Below are 24,531 nucleotides of genomic sequence, written 5' to 3'. Positions count from 1 at the left end.
GTAAATTTATACTAGTCTAAAAGGCCCTCCAAGAAAAGCACAAGAAGTCTGCAAGCTAAACGATGAAGAAGACAGTCATGTTGGCCTGCAAATATACATAAAAGACAAGTCGGCTCAAATAATAGACACATACTTTCAATGGATACATCGGCTAATTATGGAGAACGAACTACTATAAATACCCAGCTAAGGTATCCACAAAAGTGTAGAACAGAATTTCGGACAAGTCTCTGAAATCTCGGATGGGTGCAGGCAGACAGAATCTCGGATGTCTCTGAAGTTTCAGTGGTGATTACAGTGAGTAATCACAGTCTTAAGATCTCGCATTCCTCTCTGAAATCTCGGTTAAGTGTTACAGGAATCTTGGATGGAGACATTATTACAGTATTTCAGATGGAGAAAGGATCTATGGTTCTCGGATGAATGATATAGGAGTACACACTCTCAGCATAAGTATTACAGTGATGTATGCACAGCATGACAATGACAAGGATGATCTCAGTGAAAAGAACACAATCATATACTCGGTGAAGTTCTCAATGCAGTCATAGTCCTGGTAACAAGGATGATCACAGTCTCAACGTAGAGAAAGGATCTCATCATACATCAAGGTGTCATCACAGTCATGAAAGATTATAATGAAGACTCCGGTGCAGCAGTGATCTCGGTGAAGGAGCAGTCATGATGATGATCTCAGCAGTGACAAAGAAGAGGATTGGTGCCTTGGTCTTGGAGTGGCACAATAGGTCAAGGGTCAAAGGTCTTGGTATTCGTCAATTGGAATCTCTATAAGAAAAATTTTGTGCTGGTTTTCCTCTCCAAGAGGGAGAGGTTTTGGCCTAGGCAGAGAGCCAACATCTTGTGTTCTTGTCTTTTTGTTTTGGTAGCTATTTGATGAACTAAAGAAGACACACTCTAATAATAATAAGTGAAGAATGGAATAAGAAGAAAAATTGAAAACACTTCACAAATAGTTATCATGCCTAGAAGAATCTAATTAACTCTAACTGCCCTAGATGCTTCAACAGATCTGCCTGGTACAAATATTATGTGGATGTAGCAGTCACTGAACTCCAAGATCTGTGAACCACATAGGGAAAAAAGAGACACATAACTACTTTAGCAATGTTCTAGACCCACCACATTCCTTCTAAAACTTGTCCCTTACCTCCTCTGTAGTAGCATATGACCCATACTGGACTTCTTTGCGGGATAGTGCCTTCAATGCTGCAAAGAATGATTGCACCTGCATAAATTGAAAATTCAAGATCAATACATTAAGTACTGTTCAGATAAGATTCAGTATAGAACAACCACAAACTTTAACCATGCTGCTAATAAAGCTTACGAAAAAAATAGAGAAAAGAAAGCCACAATTCTATAATTCCATTCAATTGTTTATCATACAAATCATATAATTCCATTCAATTTTTGCCATATAAATCATATTAATACCTTTGACAACAAAGAAACTATTTGAATACCCTAAATTGTGACAAAGCATTGTCTCATGAGAATATTTACAAAGAAACCCTGCCAGTTCAACTACAAACATATGACAAATGCTAGCTTTCAAATGAGTCGGTATATTAATTCCATACTCAGGGATCCCGTGACTCATTGAACACCGTATATACTACTGACAGTGTGCCCTCCTACGGCCATTAGGACAGCATCATTTAAAAATGCATACAATTTACACAGAAAGGTACACTTGTAAATTCAAAGAGAATTTTACCTTCTCCACAATTGATGTCAGCTTAAAGGTAAGGTACAACCCTGTTGTGAGAGATGAAAACAGGCTACCATATTCTTTGTTCAAGAAGAAGCGATACCAAACAGGTGTAGGAAGCAATGCACGATAGAGTAACAGAATGTATTCAACCAAAGTCAACATCTGGCCCTGTGAAACAGATTCAAAAGTTATTTAAATTAAGAAATAATTAACTCGTAGAATAGATATTATACTTTAAATAAATAATCTGTAAATGTATGCAAAATCTACATAATCCTATATGAGCTCTTCTCAAATCCACGAAACATCGTTACAAAGGGAAATTCACACCCAAACATATGTCTGTTGGAAGAAGAGGTGATCTGTATAGTAAGCCTTTCATATTTCCAGATGGCAAAATGCCTACAGGATTAAAAAACAAATTCAAATATAACTGGTTGACTTTGGATGTGCTTGGTCAATGTACCAATGGGAATCCACTAAAATAAATTAATGAATATTATCGTATATATCTGTTGAAAATCTCATTCCTAAGGTCTACTTTTATGATGTTGCAGAAACTAGCAAAATGAATCACTATGTGCTCTTCTAAAACGCATGAAACATCACTATAAAAGGAAATTCACGCATAAAGACACCTGTTGGAAGAAGAGGTGATGTGTATACTTAGCCCTTAATATTTATTATTTCCAAATGACGAAATATGTACAAGGTTAAAAACAATTCAAATATAAATGGTTTGACTTGGGATGTGCTTGGTGGTTGAGTATCAATGGGCATACAACAAAATAAATTAATGGATATCATCCTATTTATCTGTTGAAGATCCCATCTTAAGGTGGTCTACTCTTCTGATTCTGCACAAAATAACCAAATGAATCACTTGCATCCACCAATATTTTCAGTGCCTTGATGATGGTGATGGCGGCGGTGAAGCTAACATTTTATGAGCTGTGTAACTTAAGGGTACTTTTAATAGTGAAGCCCATATGCATCACAAAATAGTAAAAGAGAACCTATGCACCTGCAATAGAATCCAAGTTTCCAAATACCCAGCATTGTGCCATTATAGACTCGTTTTTCATGTTTCAACATTGTGGACAAATTATTATTAATCCCAATAGCAAGGTTATCTTTCTACAATCTAAACCTTATCACTATATTCGCAATGTACTATGAGAAGGTCAAGAAAATGAGATGTTATCTACATATTGCTGTTTGGACGGTTGGGGTTCTTCAGCATTCCTTTCTGGTAAGAAAGGACTTACAGCTTTAGTTTCAACAAGCACCAGCCATATCCTAATGGAATTGAGGATCGTAATGGGTTTGTAAACATTGTTATATGCAAACAGAAAAAAGTACGACACGTTTTCAAACCAATATGAGTTGAAGGTTGTCAAATATGTTGTAAAGCAACTTGATGTTGCTGTGGTGAGGATTTTAATACAATGTTGCATTTTGTTCCAGCTTCTATTTTTTTAATGTAATCTCTTCACCAGAATTCTGGCACTATATCTTACCAGTGATCACAATTGTCTCAGTATTAGATAGAAACTACACTTGGTGCAGATTCATTGTAAATTTTATTGAGGTGCTTCAACCACCAATCGTATTCTGAAGATCTATAATTTACAGCAGAGATATGAGGCACATAAGAAAGAACTTGAGCATGGCTAGCAAAACTTTGTCATTGCTGAACCCTCCTTTATAATTAATCTCTACTTGAATATAGACACTCAATTATCTTGCAAGTTGCAACATTTAGGCATTCTGGTTTTTTGTTTGGCCACATAATAATATGCTTATCCTTATTTTGTTGTGTCCCGTGTTGGATGGCTGGTTGCATTAGTATTGAGGATAGACCTCAAACTCACAAATGCACAGGCGATGTACTCATTCGTACTCTTTTTTTGGAAAAAGAATGCTTCTTTCAACTATTAATATTAACAGATAATGTGCATATTAGGCACTTTATGCAAAAAAGTAGTCTGCTGGGTAGCCACCAAGAGGTAGTTCAAAACTAGGTAAACCCCACCATCAAAATCACCCAAGAGCATTATAAAACCAAAATTGCCACCTGACCATACGATAACTCTAAAAGCAGTCCAAGCGATACATAGCCAAAAGAGAGACCTCCTTTGGGTGGTTAATTATCACTGTTTGTCAACATTCGGACACGAGATTCAGCAGTTCAGTAAATTTCCTGGTTCTGGGGGTGTTGCCTGCCTCATCCAAGATACTATTCAAACTAGAGTGACAGTTGTGGCTTCAGATGCAAGCATTCAAAGGGCAATCCTTTCTTGGACTTATATCAGACTTATCAGAACCAGAACAAAACCAGCTGGTTTCAGGCCCATTCCGGTCTGGTTCAAGGTTTCAGACTGCTTTTTGCTAGTTCAATATGGAACCAGCATTGAAGCACTGAACCAGTCGATTCCTTACAGTGTTGTATGGTGCAGCTAGGGACCACCAAAAAACCTTCTATTAAAAGCAATAAATAAAGTTATCTGCAAGCACAATACCTAGCCATAGGGCCCCACTGATGTTAGTAATTAATGGTAATACTAAATTCTTAAATTATTAAATTGACAGTGGTTCCAACCTCATTGGATTTCAGATGGAGAAAGTCAAATTTTAGATCTCATTCATAACTCATCAGACTTAACAGTTTTCAGGATTTCAAAACTTGCAGGATTGCAACATTTCCATTGGATTTTGTCATGTGTAAGGATATGGAACTAGCATTTAATCAAGAGCACCAAGCCCTCTATAAACCTTAATGTTGGTGGCACTGATTGTTAAGCTCCTATGTCATGACCCCAGTAAAACTGTACTCTTCATTCAAGCAAAATCATTGGTTTGGCATGTTAAGCTTTTTCTATCTTATTTTAATGCTTAGAGAGTGATATTGACGATGATGGTCACAATATAGGCAATGATTTTGGCTATATGTAGTTATTTGTTGTAACTTGCACTCTAGAGACCTGTTACCACAAAATCTAAGTAGGCCTACTGCAAAGCCTCAATAGCCAACCTCGATCTAATGGAAACTGTTAAACACATACATGGCAGCAACAAAATATGAAAGATAAGCATGAGATTGTTTTTCTTATTCACAATGATACATATTTATAATACATAGGAGTGACCCTTGGTTTCATATTCCAAGTGGTCCCTTGGACTCCTTTTGGCTGTTCAGCGTCCACACCAACCCTTAGAGAATTAGGTGTCCAACATTCCCCCCCTTGATCCGAAGGGTTATGTATGAGTCCAAGAAGAGAGCTATAATACAAAATGTGCAAAAATGCATGGCAGCACTAGGCTGAATGTGCTCTCTGAAATGTTGGTATAAAAGGCGGTGGTTTAAGGATGACCACCAACACTGGAACACTTATTGCAGTTCCCAGAACTCTTCCAAGTCTGGCATGAAGCTCAAGTCTTATGCTAGAGGAAGTGCTCCTGATGTTTTGAAGAGGGAAACCTCAACCTGAAAAGGGAGGTCTCAACCTGTGATGGTTTAAGGATGACCAACAACTCTGAAATGCTTAATGCAATTCTTGGAACTCTTCCAAAACTGGCAAGAAGCTGAAATCTTCTGCTAGAGGAAGTCTCCCCAATTCTTTGAAGAGGTATCACCGACTGAAGGCATGCTCAGGGGCATCTTTATCTCTGGCTACAACTCTGAATCTGGTATGGCAGGTTGTGGCTCAGGTTTGCTTGATGTGGCTTTGAAGCTTGTAAATGACCATCATTCCCACCACCCCCACCCGTCACATACAAGGTGAGATGATGGAGAAATTTTCTCAACTGCAAGACTATTCAATACTCTAGAACAAGTTCGGACATATGACTGAAATATCTTCTTGGCTGTTGATGCCCATTGCCAAGAAGTGCTCCATCCAAGATGAATCTTTGTTCTTGAAGTAGGCTTGTTTCTGAAGCATCTGTATGAAGAATGGGTGGTTTTATGACAGTGCTCACATGGATGAAGATCAAAACAGTGATCTTTCATATGGCCAAATCGGTCACAGTGTTGGCATTTCACAATCTGTTGTTGTTGTTGTGGAAGAGGGGCAAAATCTGGAACAGCTGAAGATGAACTGTCATGAAGAAATCCAGCACTCTGAAGCTAGATGGGCTTTGAGTAATCTGGAATATGAAAGGACATGTCCTTATCATATCCAAGACCAGTTCTGTGCTTGTTGTGGACAAGCTCTTCCCAAGGTCTGATGATGGGCTTGGGAAGTGCAAACTGAACTTTTGCATCTGCATGTAACTCTACGACTTTATTGGGCACTGGATCTGAATCAACTGTAACATTTTTGTCTTGCTATTTATGGAGTCTTTTTCAATCTTCTGAACAGAAACAGGTTCAGAATGATGACTCCACTGTTGTAATTCTTCATGTTGTAGTTGAGATTCAAGCTGTAAAAAATCAATCTGTTCTTGTGCATATTGTAGACAAGTCTGAATTTCTGAGAGAGAACCTTCGCTGATTTGGAATGTGTCATTAGAAGTAGATTGTATTAGAGTTTTCAAGAACTCTAATACTTAACCAATTCGATCCATTTTTCAAAAAAATGCAGTGCCTTGATGATACTTTGAGTTCCTCAAAAAGCTAAAAGCTTCTTGGAAAGATATTTCAAGTTTCTTGAAAAAATCTGTCAACCACTCCTTAGAAAACTGGAGCATTACTTTAATCAAAAATCCAAATTTGATGCAAAGACTAGCCAAAACCATTCCACAGTTAATAACAAATCTCCCTTGGGGAGGTGTGGTTCGAATTTCTCCAAATCATACTGTGAAAATAGTCATTAGGAAAGGTTTAATTAATTTCTTATGCCATATTCCATTTCATAACATTGCATAAGAACTTTTATGCTTCGGCCATTTTAAAAATCGATTATATAATTACTTGAAATATGACAATAAGAAAATCATGGGAGCACGGTATATGGGCCCGATCCCAGCTACTTCAATCCCAACGGTGCTCGATTTTCCCAATCCTGCTCAACTGTTTATTGCACGATCCAACAATTTTAAGGAGGATCCGCCTTATTACTGGCTACCAAAATATATTATGCTGACAACAATGTTGGTTAATGCTAATAAGAGACATCGTTGAATAAATCGTCGGAACGACCGCCCTTCAAAGTTCAGTCACTTACACAGAGGGCATTCGAATTGGTCAATGCACATTTCGCACAACATACCACCACATTCCAATGTATATTCAACAAAGAAATTTGTCCATGCAACATATGTTGGACCCAACATGCAACACATCCTACACTCGCTATTGTTACATGCTTCTATTTTTTTTTCAGTCCAGATTATAGTCTTCAATTAAAACATAAATCTTCATTCATTTTTGTAAGCGTCCATCCATTTCATTCGGTCTTTCACATGGAATACTGACTATCAAAAAAATTCAACGCACGGGCTAGCTTATGCAAAGTCTCACAGAGAGCATCAAGGCATAAAGTCCAACATGTGCCAATGCACCAGAGTTCAAATTCAGGGAAATGAACAATCAAGGAGTTGGGCGTGCACCAGTGGAATTTGTGGCAGCGATGCTATAATTTATTCTCTTTTCATAAATCATAAAAAACATCCATACACAACCCACAGTCTTCAAAAAATAAGGTTAATGCATATACCATATATACAATCTCCACATCATAGAATGCACAATTCAAAACCATGACATATGGTCATAAGTTGTCAGGCCACGGCTATCAGCCAAACGTCGCACCATACTCACAGCAAACTCAACGTTCAACCAAACACATGTTCATTCGTTACTGCCTACATTCTTTTCCAACACATCACTGCAACGTTCTCAAATCCCATATGTTGCAACAACTCTGACCATGGGCGTTACTATGCACAAAAAAACCAGAGAAACCTTTGAGAAAATAAATCTTGCTGAGAGGTCAATCGAACAACGCGGAGTAAAAATAGGCATGCACACAATAATGACAGTTCTAAAAAGTAGGTAAGTAGAACTGATATGCAAAGAGAGAGGAAAATGAATTTGAACCAAGCCACGGAAATGACTCTTGGTGTTCTCCTTCAGCTCACAAAATATCTCAACCCTTTGCACTCGAGTCCAGGCTCATCGCACCGTTCAACACAAGAGTTGATGCTAGGTTTATTCAAATTGAATAGGGAAAACAAAAATCATATGTCAACCAAGGAAAGTGACAGATGCGTGTGAGAATCCAATTACGAATTAGAATGAAAAGCATGAGCCCATCGCATTTGATACAGAGGCATATGCTATTGCAGATACGATAGCATATGTGAAGCCCAAGGTCTATACCCTGAAATATGGAATGGCCTTTGGCCAAGAAACAATGCTTCTGGGAAAAGTGGCACTGGCAGCTATGCTTCATGTGCACCAGCGGGTCTCTGTAGGCAATTTACACTTGCAGAGATCAAAGAGGCCACTAATCAATTCGATGAATCCCGGGTGATTAGTGTGGGCGATTTTGGGAAAGTCTATGAACGAGAGATTGATGGAGGCACCCGCCAATTCTCCAGGTCTGCTTAACATCACCTTTGTTAAACACACACATGGCAAAGACAAATAGGAAAGACAAAACATGAAAGTAGAATTTTATTAACAAATGATATACATTTATAGTACATGGTTTGACCGTTGGGTTTCACATCCCAAGGTCTCTTGGACTTCCTTTTGTCTATTCAGCTTCCACACTAACCCATTGAGGATTAGGTGTCCAACATTCCCCCCTAATCCGAAGGGTTATGTATGAGTCCAAGAAGAGAGTTGTAATACAAAATGTGCAAAAATGCATGGCAGCACTAAGCTGAATGTGCTCTCTGAAATGTTGGTATAAAGGGTAGTGGTTTAAGGATGACCACCAACACTGGAACGCTTAGTGCAGTTCCCAAAACTCTTCCAAAACTGGCAAGAAGCTGAAGTCTTCTGCTAGAGGAAGTGCTCCTATTGTTTTGAAGAGGGAAACCTTAAACCATGAAAGGGAGGTCTCACCCTGCACAAAAGGGAGAACTTCAACCTAAAAAGGGAAGTCTCAACCTGTGATGGTTTAAGGATGACCAACAACTCTGGAATGCTTAATGCAATTCCTGGAACTCTTCCAAAACTGGCGAGAAGATGAAGTCTTCTACTAGAGGAAGTGTTCTCATTTTGTTCCTGGAATTCTTCCGAAACTGGCAAGAAGCTTAAGTCTTCCGCTAGAGCAAGTGTCCCAGATTACCAAGTGAAGGCATGCTCAGGGGCATCTTTGTCTCTGGCTACAACTCTTAATCTGGTGTGGCAGATTGTGGCTCAGGCTCGCTTGATGTGGCTTTGAAGCTTGTAGATGACCATCATTTCCCCCCATGTCAGATACAAGGTGAGATGATGGAGAAAACTCAACTGCAAGACTGTTCAATACTCTAGAACAAGTTCTGACATGTAATTGGAATATCTTCTTGGTTGTTGATGTCCATTGCCAAGAAGCGATCCATCCAAGATGAATCTTTGTTCTTGCAGGACGTTTGTTTATGAAGCATCTGTGTGAAGAATGGGTTGTTTTATGACGATGCTTACATGGATGAAGATCAAAACAGTGATCTTTCAAATGGCCAACTCGGTCACAGTGTTGGCATTTCACAATCTGTTGTTGTTGCGGTGGAAGAGGAGTAGAATCTGGAACAACTGGAGTTGAACTGTCATGAAGGAATCCAACACTCTAAAACTGACTGGGCTTTGAGTAGTCTGGAATATGAAAGGACAAGTCCTTCTCATATCCAAGACCAATTATGTGCTTGCTATGGACAAGCTCTTCCCAAGGTCTAATGACCGACTTGGGAAGTGCAGACTGAACTTTTGCATCTGCATGTAACCTTGTTGCTTTATGGGATTCTGTTTCAATCTGCTGAACAGAAACAGGTTCAAAATGACTCCTTTGTTTTTATTATTCTTGCTGTAGATGAGATTCGAGCTACAAAAAATCAATTTTCTCTTGTGCATTTTGTAGACAGACCTGAATGTCTATGAGAGAAACTTTGCTGACTTTTAATGTATCATGAGTAGTAGACAATATCAGAGTTTTGAGGAACTCTAATACTTCATTGATTCTGGCCATTTTTTCTTCAATGTCAGAATTACACCTTAAAAATTGATCACAACTACTACTCAATGCAGAAAAGTAATACCCACTCACAGTACACAGCAATATCCTTTATAAATGTGCAGCAAATGATCAGTGTGCAACCAGCAAGCACCAATTACAATCCATTACATAAAAATAAGAGTTTACTCATGACCAGCACTATGTTCTGACAATACAACCGACTAAACTTTTCTCCACAAAAGATTACTTTTATTTGTCAAAACAATCATTGCCTTTATACAACCCACCAAACTCTTATGCAGCAGTTGAATCAAGGAATTAATGTTGGACAAAAGCTATAATGAGTTTTAAATACAATGCCACACTGGGGCAGCAGCAACTGCAAACTTGCTTGGATCTTTCAAATACTCCTTCACTTTCTTGGCCAGTGGAAAAGAATAGTCAAGTTCAATAGCAACTTGTAATACATTCTTGTAACCATTGATGATAACATGTGGAACAGCTGCAATTGTGGGATTACAGATAGTCAGAGAAAGAGCAAAACATCTGGTTAATCAAACCACGATAATTCGATTGTATTCTACGTGCATTTGCAAGACGGAATTTGTACGAGAAGTTCCACTAGAAATTGAGTGGTCAATAATCGTCTCAACCAGAGGTGGTAAAACAAATTCTACTGGAAAGCTTATATATGTTGACTAGTATATTTATTGTTGTTACAATATTCGCTTCCTTGTCTCAAGGCAGTAGAGAATTACACGGCAGCCTCCTGATATCGTTGATGTATAACACTTGTAGATACTGTCGAGTATATATAGAACACGGAAAAGCTTACCCAGTTCTGTAATCCCCAAAGAGACTTCACCGTTTGAACATTTAAAATCTTGAATGACCATTGTCAATTCATGAACATCAAAATAGTAAATTAGTCGTTGGACAGTAAGGGAAATACGAAGTGCAGCAGTTTTTGAAAGATAGATTTTCTTTCATGTCACACTCACAGATGAAGGGTCTCAACCTCAACGCATAACGGTTCAAAGTGCTTTAATTACATCATCCTTTAGTACAGATTGACAAGTCGATAATATGCATTATGAAATAATACATACCAGATACCAAAATATCAAACCAACTCAATCAGTCACGCGCAGACTAGTAATAACTCAAATCAACTACCAATTGTTATATATCTCACCATCTAATAATGTATACTTCAGTATCTTCTCCTGACAAGACTCCTTGAGCAATGACCCCCACGTGGTAACCTCCGATGAACATATAGCATATGCAACGAAATACCATTCAACTCACAGCAACAATTTTAGAGATACAAATAGACGGAAAAGCCAATAGTTATGCATGGACTTGGCTCCATTCCAACACACTGCCTTCAAAATATCAATGTACACAAGTGCTCGACATGCACAATGATTTTGGAGATTCTTCAACGCAGAAACACAAATCACGCTCAAGTATTCAATCGCAGAGATAGTGGAAGAGTATGCCAGGCTTGAGGGTGACGAAGGTTCTTCAAGGCTCCGCATCTTTCTATTTTCCGCAGCTAATTATGATCTCAGCCATTTTGATGCAATGAATGATAAGTGGAACGCCAAGCAACGAATACCAGCGTTCTGAGCTGCAAATCTTCAAATAGACTTCGATGGCACCGTTCGAGAGCTGTATTAAACTGGACCAGCGTTCAAGAAATATATATGATACCAACACAAGCAAACCCACCATAGTTTGAATGCACCCCTTTTACCAATGCAACCAAATGAAGTACTCAACTAAAACTCTAAACCAAACTGTCGTGCTAGCCGAGTTCATTAATTATAGATATGGAAAGGAAGACAAGCCGTAGAAAGCACAAGAAACAGAACTTGCTTACGCATTGTGAGAACGAAGGCCTCTGCCATATCGAGCTTCTCAGGGGACAGGCCGTTGGGGAGCGAGAACTCAAAGGAATGAATTAGGGTGGCGAGCATGAGCTGAACCGTGCGGAGCGCCATGCTCAACCCCGCAAAGACATTCAACATAATATGGAGCAGCGTATGCGTATGGTGAGTGTAAATGTATGGGCAGCGCAAATATAAAAACTGTGGGAGAAGCGTAAATAAACAACTCATTCAATGCAATAAGCCAAGAGAAGCCCCTGGCGGTCTCACATGACAATGATGAGTTTTCTGAAAGCGCTGAGATTTCTGACCCTTATCACAGTGCTCCAAGCCGAGGTATGAGCAGCACCATCAACATAACACCACAGCGTTCATGACAACGTTCATAGCAACGTTCATGCCAAGAACATGAAAATGAAGGTCAACATTGTTCAAACGTCCCATTCTGCACTCACCTCAGCCGTTTCATCGACGTCCACCTTTAAGAACACCAGCTTTCAACGTTTACTTAAAAACGCATATGACAGAGGGCGCAGTCTAGACAGAAGGCACAGTCTTGACAGAAAAAACGCATTTATGACACTACCACAGAAGGCGCAGATTTGACAGAGAAACGCATATATGACACTGCCTGGAGCAGGGTTCAGGCAACTAGGCCAAATATAGACAGTTCTGACAGGCTGGAAAATGGCAGACCAACAGATATGTAAAATTAGGCTCACAATAATTATGCAGGGCAAGAATACGCCTACAGCTCTGATACCATGTTCAACATACACATGGCAAAGACAAATAGGAAAGATAAAAATGGAAGTACAATTTTATTAACAAATGATATACCTTTATATTACATGGTTTGACAGTTGGGTTTCACATCCCAAGGTCTCTTGGACTTCCTTTTGTCTATTCGACTTCCACACTAACCCATTGAGGATTAAGTGTCCAACAACCTTTGTTCCAGAGAAGGGCAACAAATCTTATGCATTTGTGAATGGGATTGAGATTGTATCTATTCCTGACCTGTTCAACTGTAACAGAATTGAGCAGGTGGAATATGGAGCCGAGCGCAACACTGAGCCTGAGAATGGAATGAATACCACGACTAATGCCAGCAACAAAGCAGTGTGTCAGAGAGCGTCCAGAATGGCAGAGCTACACTTCTGCAATGGCAGAGAGCGTTTCTGGAATCCACTGGAGCCAGGGAGTAGGCGCAGATTTCAGAGCATTAAAGTAGGCGTAGCCTGAGGAAACGGCTTGGATGGCAAATGATTTCATGCAGGAGCGGTTATGGAAGACGACAGTTATTGCACAGTTATGTCGTTGGGTAGCTCAGGAGAGAGAACAACCAGATTTTCAGGTAAAGGAGCATCCAGAGCAGAGAAGAACCGAAGTGACAGTGAAGCAGTTTCGAAAGGCACAAAACCGATAAGGAGAAGTGCTCAGATCTACAAAGGCCACAAAACAATGGCTCAAATTTGAGCAGGGCAGGAGAACGCCCACTCTGATACCATGTTAAACACATACATGGCAGCAACAGAATATGAAAGATAAGCATAAGATTGTTTTTCTTATTCACAATGATACATATTTATAATACGTAGGAGTGACCCTTGGTTTCATAATCCAAGTGGTCCCTTGGACTCCTTTTGGTTGTACAGCTTCCACACCAACCCTTAGAGGATTAGGTGTCCAACAGAAACAAGAGATTCCACCACTATCACCTTAGTCGTTGTTCTCCAGTTGTTTAGTGGTGGATTTTATCCCAACAAGGGAGGCTTTCCGACAAAAGATCATCGGCAAGATATTCAACTAAGTAGGCCTCAATGGTGATGCAAGGTCTAAAATTGATGGAAAAGATATGGCAAAACCTAAATTCAAATATGCTTCCCAAGACCTTTAAAATTTAAAAGGTTGTTATAAGTTAGGGTTTGTATAATGTGCAAATTTAGGGCACACAATGGCATATCGCAACTCTAGAAAATAACCTATAAACGATATGATCAACAAAGGACCAAGGCTATGGAGGCAAGCTAGGGTTAAGTAAACAATGATTTTAAATGGATGAAAATGCATATGGCAGCAATAAGTACCAAGACGTCAACCCATTAATGCTAGATTTTGCCTCTCATTTTTTATTAAATGCAATCCACTCCAATAGGACAATAAATATGGACATAAAATTGCTATAAAACGCACATTTTAAGCTAACCCTAACCTTACTTACCAAGGAATTAAAGAAAGAAAAATTTATAGTGTTCAATACTTACTAGACTAGTGCCATTGTCTAATTGAGCAATGAAGTCAATTAAGGCAAGGTTAATGATAGAGGGCCTTGGATGAAGAGCGTGGGAAATTGAAGTTCTTCTCTTAGAAATCCTAGCGACTTCTTTGTGGAGATTTTAAGGTCAAAGGATGCATGAACCAAGTTCCCTTCATGGAGTCTTGCAAGACATTTTACATAACACAATGAATCAAGATTTCAAAAAAAAAAATTACACTTTTTGATATGGCACACATAGAAACCCTACTTTCAGAAATATAGCATGAAAAATGAAAGAAAATGACAATAACAAACATCTGTTGAAATGTGGTTGTCATTGATGTCAACCCAAGCAGTGCAAGACAATACCACTCTTTTGTTGACCAAGATGACATGGCAATTCATGATGTTTTGAGTCAAGATCATCCTTGTTGATTCTCCTCGTCGAGCTGATTCCAGTGGTATGTGGCACACCCCGAGAGCCATCAAGGTTTGAGAGATATCCTTGTTTGAAGTTGAAGCCCCCAACATGTAGGCAAAAACCCCAAAGGAGGATGATGTGGCAGCTTCTCTTTGGCTAAGTCAAATGGTCAAATAATGTGGCTCTTCTCCAACAAATTAAATAATTGCAAAAAGTCATTTTCATGGAGTTTCAAATCTATTTTAATAAGTCAATTTCAAAAAGGGGGCTTTGGGTCTTTTGAATTTAAAATTCAAAAAAAGAGCTTAGGGATTTCCCAATGTTGCAAAAATTGAGATCAGGATAAAATCCGGAAGGGTCTGAAAAAGGAGAAAAAAATGTAAAAATTAGGAAAAAAATAATAAAAAAAATCAAAAAAACATAGGCAAAATTTAAAAAATACAAAAAAAAACCTTCTTTTTCAATTTTCTAAGTATCTAAAGCATTTACGAGTTTTTTGTGATTTTTTCAATTTGGAAAAAATCCCCGATAACATTGCCGATTAAATCGCCACACGAAAAAAATTGTGATTTTCACAACACTGGGTTTTTCCCTCCATTATGTATGAATCTCAAATGTGATTTTACCTCCCAAATAGCAATTTGATTTCCCCTTATGAGCCCCTCCAAAAACTATATAAGGGAAGATCTCACGGTTCACCTCCTAAAGTATGATTAAAAACACATATCTTTGTGTGATCAAAAAGCTCTGAAAATCTTAGCCTTGAGGAGGCCTAAAGACATAACAAGGAGGCAAGATAAATAGAAGGGCTTTGGTTATAAATCTTGGGATAAAGGGTTTCATGTTGGAAATAATACAGAGAAGGGGGGGGTGAATCAGTATTATCAAATTCTTTTCAATATGCCTTCCAGATTTGTGCTTTAATTTATTCTTCAGATATTGATCATTAATTTGTATGTCAGTGCCATATAATAATGAACAAGAACACGAAAAATAGATGAGCACACCAAAGAACACCAGATATAAGGTGGAAACCCAATGTGGGTGAAAACCACCTGCTGCAATATGTCTCTATCTTCTTTCAATTAGAAACATCTTTTACAAGGATTTTGTACTGATGCAGTCCTATACCAGTACGCAGGCTGCAACCTGCAGAGAGCTACAACTCTCTCTCGTTTTCCAGTCTCTCCTGGAAGGGAGCTACAACCCCCTTTGCTCTTTTACTTCTTTAAGGACCACGTTTCATTAATTTTCAAACTGGATCCAAGAAGATCAAATAATCATCAAGTACATGTAAATCACCCAATCTCCTTATACAATCAACCAATGAATCACCCAACTTCTCAGAATGCTGTAAATAGAAAAGTAATACCAGAAATCTAAACCCAGAACTCTGCAGCAATAGATAAAAGACAACCAACAAATGTTTCAAGATAGGTCTGCAACTTCACCAATAGAGGCCTGTGAATACCCGCAACTCTTCTGTGTCTAAACTGCGCAGATCCGCACCTGGTCGGTCTACTTCTCTGCGTATCTCCGCACCACTCGTTCTGCTGCCCTGCGTACCTCTGCTCAAATCCGCACCTGCATTGCCCGCCTGACAGCGTACCTCCACAACTTGTTCTTCTGTTTCCCTGCGTACCTCCGCTCTGTGCCTTCTCCTGCGTTGTGTACCCCTGCACTGCGCCTTCTGCTGCGATGCGTACCCCCGCACTGCGCCTTCTCCTGCGCTGCGTACCCCCGCACTCACGTCGTGGATTGCCTGCGAACCTCTGATTAGGGCGAAATTAACAGTCCTTCAATGTGCCACAGTCAGTCAGATCCACAGATCTAATCATGCGCCCGAGAGATCACGACTTATCAATAGATTCGCCTTAAATTTTCTCCTTGATTTAGATCTAGCTTTTAAAACCAATCACCCAAACTTTCAGATCTTAAAATATTCAAATTTCACAAGTGTCTAGCCAAGTGATCTCTTTTCGTTTTTATAGGCAAGCCCTTATTCAAACCATCAGACAAAACCATTAAAAACCAATACAAGGGATCCAAACAGGGGTTCAAATAATTTAGATCCTATACCACGGGCCAAAACCATAGGATCATGAACGACGGGCTAAATACCAAAGGCCAATCATAAGAAACCCCACGTGAGCGCGCTTCTCTGCATTGGAGAGAGTGAACTAGGGGACCGCACCTTATGAATGGATAACCTGCGGGTATGTCCGCACTTCCTAGACAGCGAACCTGCGGGTCCGCACCTTTTGAACAATGCACCTGCGAACCTCTTATTTTCCATCATTTTCATAGCCTGAACAAAATTTTGCCACTTGAGTGAGTTGCCATCAAGTACAACACCTGTACCATAGAGTCAAACCAGAATCATAATGCCAACAATCTCCCCCTTTGGACTTGATGGCAACCTCAAGATCCTCAACGTCATTCTCCCCCTTTGACATCAAGGGCAAAGGGTTATGCTCCCCCTGAGAACATGCTCCCCCTGACTATAAACCAGATCTGCAAAAGGAAAGAAATTTCTTCAAGAAGAACCATAATCCACCAAACACCATAATTGACCATGAAAGAGATAGAGACATATTGCAGCACTATTCAGATCAGCATCCATGATCTCCTTCTGTACTTCCTCCAAGATCTTCTACCATAATGCCAACAATGCATTATATGCTCCCCCTGAACCTGTGCCATTCGATCTTCGACCAATCCGCAACCAACTTGCGTACAACCAACAATCTCTGAAACAGATGAGATTCAACAACAGGATGATGCATCAAGAACCCCCAGCTTTTGCCTGAGGTATTCAAAGGTCTCCATGGGCAATGGTTTGGTGAGTATATCAGCAACTTGTTCCTTAGAAGGAACATACTCCAAATTGACCTTTTGTTCAAGCACTTGTTCCCTCAAAAAGTGATACTTGATCGGTATGTGCTTGGTCTTTGAATGCATGACTAGGTTCTTTGAAATGTTGATTGCACTTGTATTATCACATAAGATGGAGATAGGTGGAGTACAAGTGATCTAAAAATCCTGCAAGGTCTGCATCATCCAAAGGAGTTGAGTGCAGCAAGATGCAGCAGCCACATATTCCGTTTCAGCTGTAGATAAAGCAATCGAACTCTGTTTCTTGCTGAACAAAGATACTAATCTGGAACCCATAAAGAATGCACCACCACTTGTGCTCTTCCTGTCATCCACGCTTCCGACCCAATCTGCATCTGTATAAGCATGAAGTGTGAGATCTGTATCTCTAGGATACCATAAGCCATAGCTTTGAGTTCCTTGAAGGTACTTGAAAATTCTCTTCACTGCCTGGAGATGAGTTTCCTTTGGATTTGCCTGAAATCTTCCAACTATTCCCACTACATGCATGATGTCTAGTCGGGTACCTGTCAAATAAAGTAGACTTTCAATCATAGATCTGTAGGTTGGTTGATGCACTGCTGTTGATTCATCATTTGCACTGAGGCTACATCCTGTGACCATGGGGGTACATACAAGTTTTGCATCTTCCATGCCATATTTCTTCAAAATCTGCTTGAGATACTTGGTTTGAGACAAGAAGATCCCACCTTCATTTTGTTGGATTTGCAATCCAAGAAAATATGTCAGTTCTCCAAGCAAAGACATTTCGAATTATTTCTGCATTACCAAGGCAAAGCTTTGACTCATAGCTTCTTCATTGCTGCCAAAGATAATATCATCTACATACACAACAAGTATTAGCAATTTGTCATTTTCAATTTTTATATAAATATTGCTATCTGCTGATCCCTTTGAAAAACCTTATTGATGAAGATATTTGTCCAAACGGTAGTACCAAGCCCTTGGAGCCTATTTAAGACCATAGAGAGCCTTTTTTAGTCTGCATACAAGATTTGGATCATTCCCAAGGATGAACCCATCTGGTTGCTCAATGTATACTTCTTCTTCTAATTCTCCATTCAGAAAGGCTGATTTTACGTCCATTTGAAATACTTTGAACTTCTGAAAGCTTGAGAGAGCAAGGAACATTCGGATGGCCTGAAGTCTAGCAACGGGAGCAAAAGTTTCTTCAAAGTCTATTCCTTCTTGTTGAGCATACCCTTTACAAACAAGTCTAGCCTTGTTTCTAATTACTTCCCCATTTTCATTCAACTTATTTTTGAAGATCCATTTTGTCCCTATGACATTCTTATCTTTTGGTCTAGGAACCAACTCCCAAGTGTTGTTCTTTTCGATCTTCTCAAGTTCTTCATCCATCGCCTTGACCCAGCATTCATCTTTGCATGCCTCTCTTACATTTTGTGGTTCAGTGGAGAGTAATGCCAAATAGCTTGAGGTTTCTGCAATTGTTCTTCTTGTTTGTACACCTGCCTCTTTCTGCCCCAAAATCTGAGATTCTGGATGATTCTTCTGAACGTACCTGGATGGAGTCTTCTCTTCTATCCTTATCTATTCCTCTGGTGCCTCTTGAGGTTCTTCATCATCAATCTGATTTGGAGAGTAGTCTTCATCCTCTTCGATATTTTCATAATTTACTTGCCTAGGAATGTATCCTTTTTCATCAACCACTACATCAATGTTGTCAACAATTCTTCCAAGTCTTTTATTGTAACACTTATATGCTTTGTTGTGGGGAGAATAACCAAGGAGAATGCCTTCATCTGCTCTAAGTTCAAGTTTGCCAAGCTGTTCATCATTATTCTTAATATAGCATTTGCTTCCAAAAATTTTGAAATGCTTTACCGAAGGAGTCTCACCATACCAGAGCTCATGAGGAGTTTGAGTGTTGTTCACTCAGACATTTGTTTAGTTGAGAATAACAACCACAGCAAAAGAAGCTTCACCCCAGAAGGTTGTGGGAGTCCCAGACTCATCAAGCATAGCACGAGCCATTTGTTGGATCGTTCTGTTCATCCTTTCCACCACTCCATTTTGCTGAGGAGTCCTAGCTGTAGAGAATTCCCTTCTTATTCCATGTTCTTCACAGAAATCGAAAAATTCATTTGAAGTAAACTCCCCACCTCTGTCGGACCTGAGGCACTTAATTTTGTGATCTGATTCGTTTTCAGCCAAGGCTTTGAAAGATTTGAATTTTTCGAATGCTTCGTCCTTGTGTTTCATAAGTCCCAACCAAACCATCCTGGAGAAGTCATCAATGAATAATATAAAGTATTCTTCTCCTCGAGGTGACCTTGTCCTAAATGGACCACATACATCTGTATGGACTAGTTCAAGAGGCCTGCTGGCTGATCCTTCCTTCTCAAGGAAGTTAGTTCTGATTTTCTTACCAAACTGACATGATTTGCATATGGTGTTGTCTGGAATTTTGATATCTGGAAGACCACGAACTGCCTGGTATTTGCATGCTTTCCTTATTTGTGAAAAGCTTAGATGCCCCAAACTCCGATGCCATAACCAATGTTCATCATCTTTGCTCAAATAGCATTGTTGTTGTCCTTCTTCAAATATGTATAGATTATTTGGAGTTCTTCTGCCTTTGATCACTGTTTTCCCTGTATCAAGATCACGAACACTACATCCATTTGATCAAAATATTACCTCTGTTCCTTGATCGCACATCTGACTGACACTTAGTAGATTATGCTTCAAGCAATCAACATACAAAACATTTCCTGCTTTGACCTTTTCTTTCAACTGAGCAGTGCCTTTTCCTTTTATCGCTGCAGGGGTATCATTTCCAAAAGAAACTTTCTTTCCCTTTTCTAAAGCAGTATATGATTCAAGTTTTTCTTTATCACCTGTCATATGCTTCAAACATCCGTTGTCGATGTACCATAGATTTTCTTGTCCTTCTGCATAAAATGCTATCCCACATCTTTCTATTTGTGGTTCCTTTATTCTCCATGTTTTGGTGCTTGAGGCTTTTTCCTTTGTCTGTCGAAACCTGCTCCTGCATTCAGAATCTTCATGACCGAAGTTATTACAAATAGAACACTCAATTTCATTTTCAACGGCAGAAAAAATGTTATAGGCTAAGTTACCGGAAACTCCTGAAGAATTTCCCAGAAACGCGGATCCCCGTTTCCGATACATAAACGGATACGATTCTTGTCCGAAACACTATAAAAACGTTTTTGTGCCGTTTCAAAAAATCGGAAACTTTAGATTTGGAATTGGATATGTTTCCAAGGGATTTAAATTTTTTTGGATCCATTTCTGGTAAAACGGATCCACGAAAATTGTGATCAAAATCCACCCTTAAAATGTTAAAAAGCTTGAAAATTGTCATTGATTTTGCTTTTGATTTCATAAATCCCTCCAATATAACAAATCTTCTCTAGCCAATCTTGTGCTTGCATATAGTCACAAGACCAAGCTGACATTGAGAAGATTGAAATGTTCAGATAGGTCTTGATGGAATATCCCAATGATCCCATGGACCTTTTAATTGTCATGCAAGGAAGATAGATATCATCTGCCATGCATGACACGTTCTTTGAAGGAGTTGGACCCGAAAGCACAAAGGCTGTTGCATTTCTGATTACATTATTAATGATGATGATAATATGTTGAATGTTATAATAATCACTAATGATGATGACAATTTTTACGCTGAATTGATGATGATGATTTGTTTATGTTGAATTCATGACGATGACTATGCATTTTTAGATATAGATTTTAGGTTCTAGATTCTAAAAGATGAATGGTAATATGAAATATATATATATATATATGCATGTCGTTTCCTTGCCGTATCGTATCCTCATATTTTGAAAATTTGTCGTATCCGTTTCAAACCCCGTATCCGTATCCGTTCCCGTATCCGTTTCAGTGCAACTTAGGTTATAGGTCCTTTTCTTAATCCCAGTCATATTTCTTTGTTTTTGAGCTTCTCTAATCATGATTGTCTTATAAGCAACACATTGAGCTGCTTTGTGACCAAAGTTATGGCAAGAGAAACATTGGCCATTGAAGAAACTTCTGCGATTATCAAATCTACCAGCCCAATGATTGTAATTTCTATTGTCATCCATTCTTGAAGAAAATTGAGAAGTTTTTACCTGTGGCTGGTTGTAGCTTTTGTTCACCCTTGAGATGGATTGCCCCTGGTTTACCTGGTAGTCTTTGTTTGTTCTTGATGTAATTCGTCCCTGCCTTACCTGGTGATCTCCATTGGGCTTTTGCTCATTCCTCCTTGCTGCATCAAGATAACTCTTTGAGGTGGATGCTTAAGATGTTTCTCCATTATAACCCAGACATGTCTTGATTAGTGGAGAACGTTGTACATTGATAATCTCATCCAGAGTTTCAGATCCTTAACAAATTCAAGATTAAGAGCCTTTGTTTTCTCAATTTCTTTTCTAAGGCCAACAATTTCACATTCTAACTTCTCAAGAGATTTTTCCTTTTCATCAAGTTGGAATTGCAGAGTATCAATGATCATATCTTTTTCTTCTAAACATATTTTGAGTCAAGAAATCTCTTCATAAAAACCATCTACATCTATAGCGTCCATGTAATCATCATCTTCAAAGGCCATTAAAAGTTTATAATCAATAACTCGTTCATCTTCGTCACTATTTGATAGGCCATCACTGTCTTCATGAGTGTAGTAACTTTTCTTAGTTGCATTCTGTTTCTTGTTCCATCTAACAGGTTCCTTCCCTTTGTCAATCTTATCCTTGTGAGGACATTTGGCAGCATAGTGACCGACTTTTCCACAAGCAAAGCATTTGAAAGGTAACTTACCTCGGAAACAACCAATACCCCATTGAAGATTTCTGACAAAATTTGATTCTTCTTCTTCTTCTGACACGTGTCCTGACTCATAGTACTCTCCTTTGCCTGAAGCCTTGAAGGCAGCTTCTCTCCTGTTTGATGGACCTCCTTTCCTCATTTCATAAGTAGTTAGAATTTCGTGCAGCTGTGACATTTTAAGGCTTTGTAGATTCTCTTTTTCTTCTATTGCAGAAACTTTAGATTCAAACCTAGGGGACAAAGATCTTAGAACTTTTTCAACCACAACAGCCTCTTTTATTTCTTCACCCAAATTTTTCATACAATTAACAATCTCATCTACACGAAAAAAATAGTTAGCCACACTTTCATCATTATACATCCTAAGATTTTCATACTGAATTCTGAGGGTTTGAAGTTTTGCTCGTTTTACCTGATCATCTCCTTCATAGCTCAGAACAATCTTGTCCCATATCTCTTTTGCGGATTTAAACTGCATAACCTTAACAAATTTTGATTGAGATAGGCACCTAATAGAGTATTAACCGCCTTTGCATTTGTTTCATATTTCTTCTTCTCAGCCGGATCTGTAGGAGTTGCTGATGGAAAAGTATACCCTGTATCTATGATATCCCAGACTTCTGTACCAAGAGATTGAAGATAGGCAGTAACTCTTACATTCCGATAAATGAAGTTTGTCCCATCAAAAATCGGTGGCTTGATTGATGCTTCCCTCTCGTAGTTGCTCATGATGAAAGATCTTTCTTCAAGCGATCAAGCTTCTTCTGAAGAACCTGCTCTGATACCAATTGTTGGAAATAACACTGAGAGGGGGGGTGAATCAGTATTATCAAATTCTTTTCAATATGCCTTCCAGATTTGTACTTTAATTTATTCTTCAGATATTGATCATTAATTTGTATGTCAGTGCCATATAATAATGAACAAGAACACGAAAAATAGATGAGCACACCAAAGAACACCAGATATAAGGTGGAAACCCAATGTGGGTGAAAACCACCTGCTGCAATATGTCTTTATCTTCTTTCAATTAGAAACATCTTTTACAAGGATTTTGTATTGGTGCAGTCCTTTACCAGTACGCAAGCTGCAACCTGCAGAGAGCTACAACTCTCTCTCGTTTTCCAGTCTCTCTTGGAAGGGAGCAACAACCCCCTTTCCTCTTTTACTTCTTTAGGGACCACGTTTCATTAATTTTCAAACTGGATCCAAGAATATCAAATAATCATCAAGTACATGTAAATCACCCAATCTCCTTATACAATCAACCAATGAATCACCCAACTTCTCAGAATGTTGTAAACAGAAAAGTCATACTAGAAATCTAAACCCAGAACTCTGCAGCAATAGATAAAAGACAACCAACAAATGTTTCAAGATAGGTCCGCAACTTCACCAATAGAGGCTTGTGAATATCCGCAGCTCTTCTGTGTCTAAACTGCGCAGATCCGCACTTGGTCAGTCTACTTCTCTGCGTATCTCCGCACCACTCGTTCTGCTACCCTGCGTACCTCTGCTCAAATCCGCACCTGCACTGCCCGCCTGATAGCGTACCTCCGCGACTTGTTCTTTTGTTTCCCTGCGTACCTCTACACTGCGCCTTCTCCTGCGCTGCGTACCTCGCACTGCGCCTTCTGCTGCGCTGCGTACCCCCGCACTGCGCCTTCTCCTGCGCTGTGTACCCCCGCACTCACGTCGTGGATTGCCTGCGAACCTCTGATTAGGGCCAAATTAACAGTGCTTCAATGTGCCACAGTCAGTCAGATCCACAGATCTGATCATGCGCCCGAGAGATCACGACTTATCAATAGATTCGCCTTAAATTTTCTCCTTGATTTAGATCTAGCTTTTAAAACCAATCACCCAAACTTTCAGATCTTAAGATATTCAAATTTCACAAGTGTCTAGCTAAGTGATCTCTTTTCCTTTTTATAGGCAAGCCCTTATTCAAACCATGGGACAAAACCATCGAAAACCAATACAAGGGATTCAAACAGGGGTTTAAATAATTTAGATCCTATACCACGGGCCAAAACCATAGGATCATGAACGACGGGCTAAATACCAAGGGCCAATCATAAGAAACCCCACGTGAGCGCGCTTCTCTGCATTGGAGAGAGTTAATTGGGGGACCGCACCTTATGAACGGATAACCTGCGGGTATGTCCGCACTTCCTGGACGGCGAACCTGCGGGTCCGCACCTTTTGAACGATGCACCTGCGAACCTCTTATTTTCCATCATTTTGAGACCCTGAACAGAATTTTGCCACTTGTGTGAGTTGCCATCAAGTACAACACCTGTACCATAGAGTCAAACCATAATCATAATGCCAACATTTCATTCATGTGTGTTTATGCAAAACAAGCGAATAAAATACAAGTGCAATTTTGTTTG

The 24,531-nt window shown here is 39.3% G+C and overlaps 1 protein-coding gene across 1 annotated transcript in view; it reads right to left on the bottom strand.

Moving 5' to 3' along the window:
- LOC149198165 (RING/U-box superfamily protein) overlaps positions 1 to 24,531 on the bottom strand; it is a 155,779-nt gene that overhangs the window by 2,003 nt on the left and 129,245 nt on the right. Inside the window, exons 5-6 of the mRNA XM_089406143.1 lie at positions 1,739 to 1,903; positions 1,169 to 1,246 (exon numbers count right to left, since the gene is read on the bottom strand). Of these exons, the coding sequence (XP_089262269.1) occupies positions 1,169 to 1,246; positions 1,739 to 1,903 (243 nt within the window). The remainder of the gene's footprint in view (positions 1 to 1,168; positions 1,247 to 1,738; positions 1,904 to 24,531) is intronic.

The sequence above is a fragment of the Pinus tabuliformis genome, chromosome 2_2, assembly GCF_031772625.1.
Source record: "Pinus tabuliformis cultivar Carrire ecotype Pingquan chromosome 2_2, CPIR1, whole genome shotgun sequence".
Taxonomy (NCBI): domain Eukaryota; kingdom Viridiplantae; phylum Streptophyta; class Pinopsida; order Pinales; family Pinaceae; genus Pinus; species Pinus tabuliformis.
This window is presented reverse-complemented; position numbering and strand designations above follow the sequence as displayed.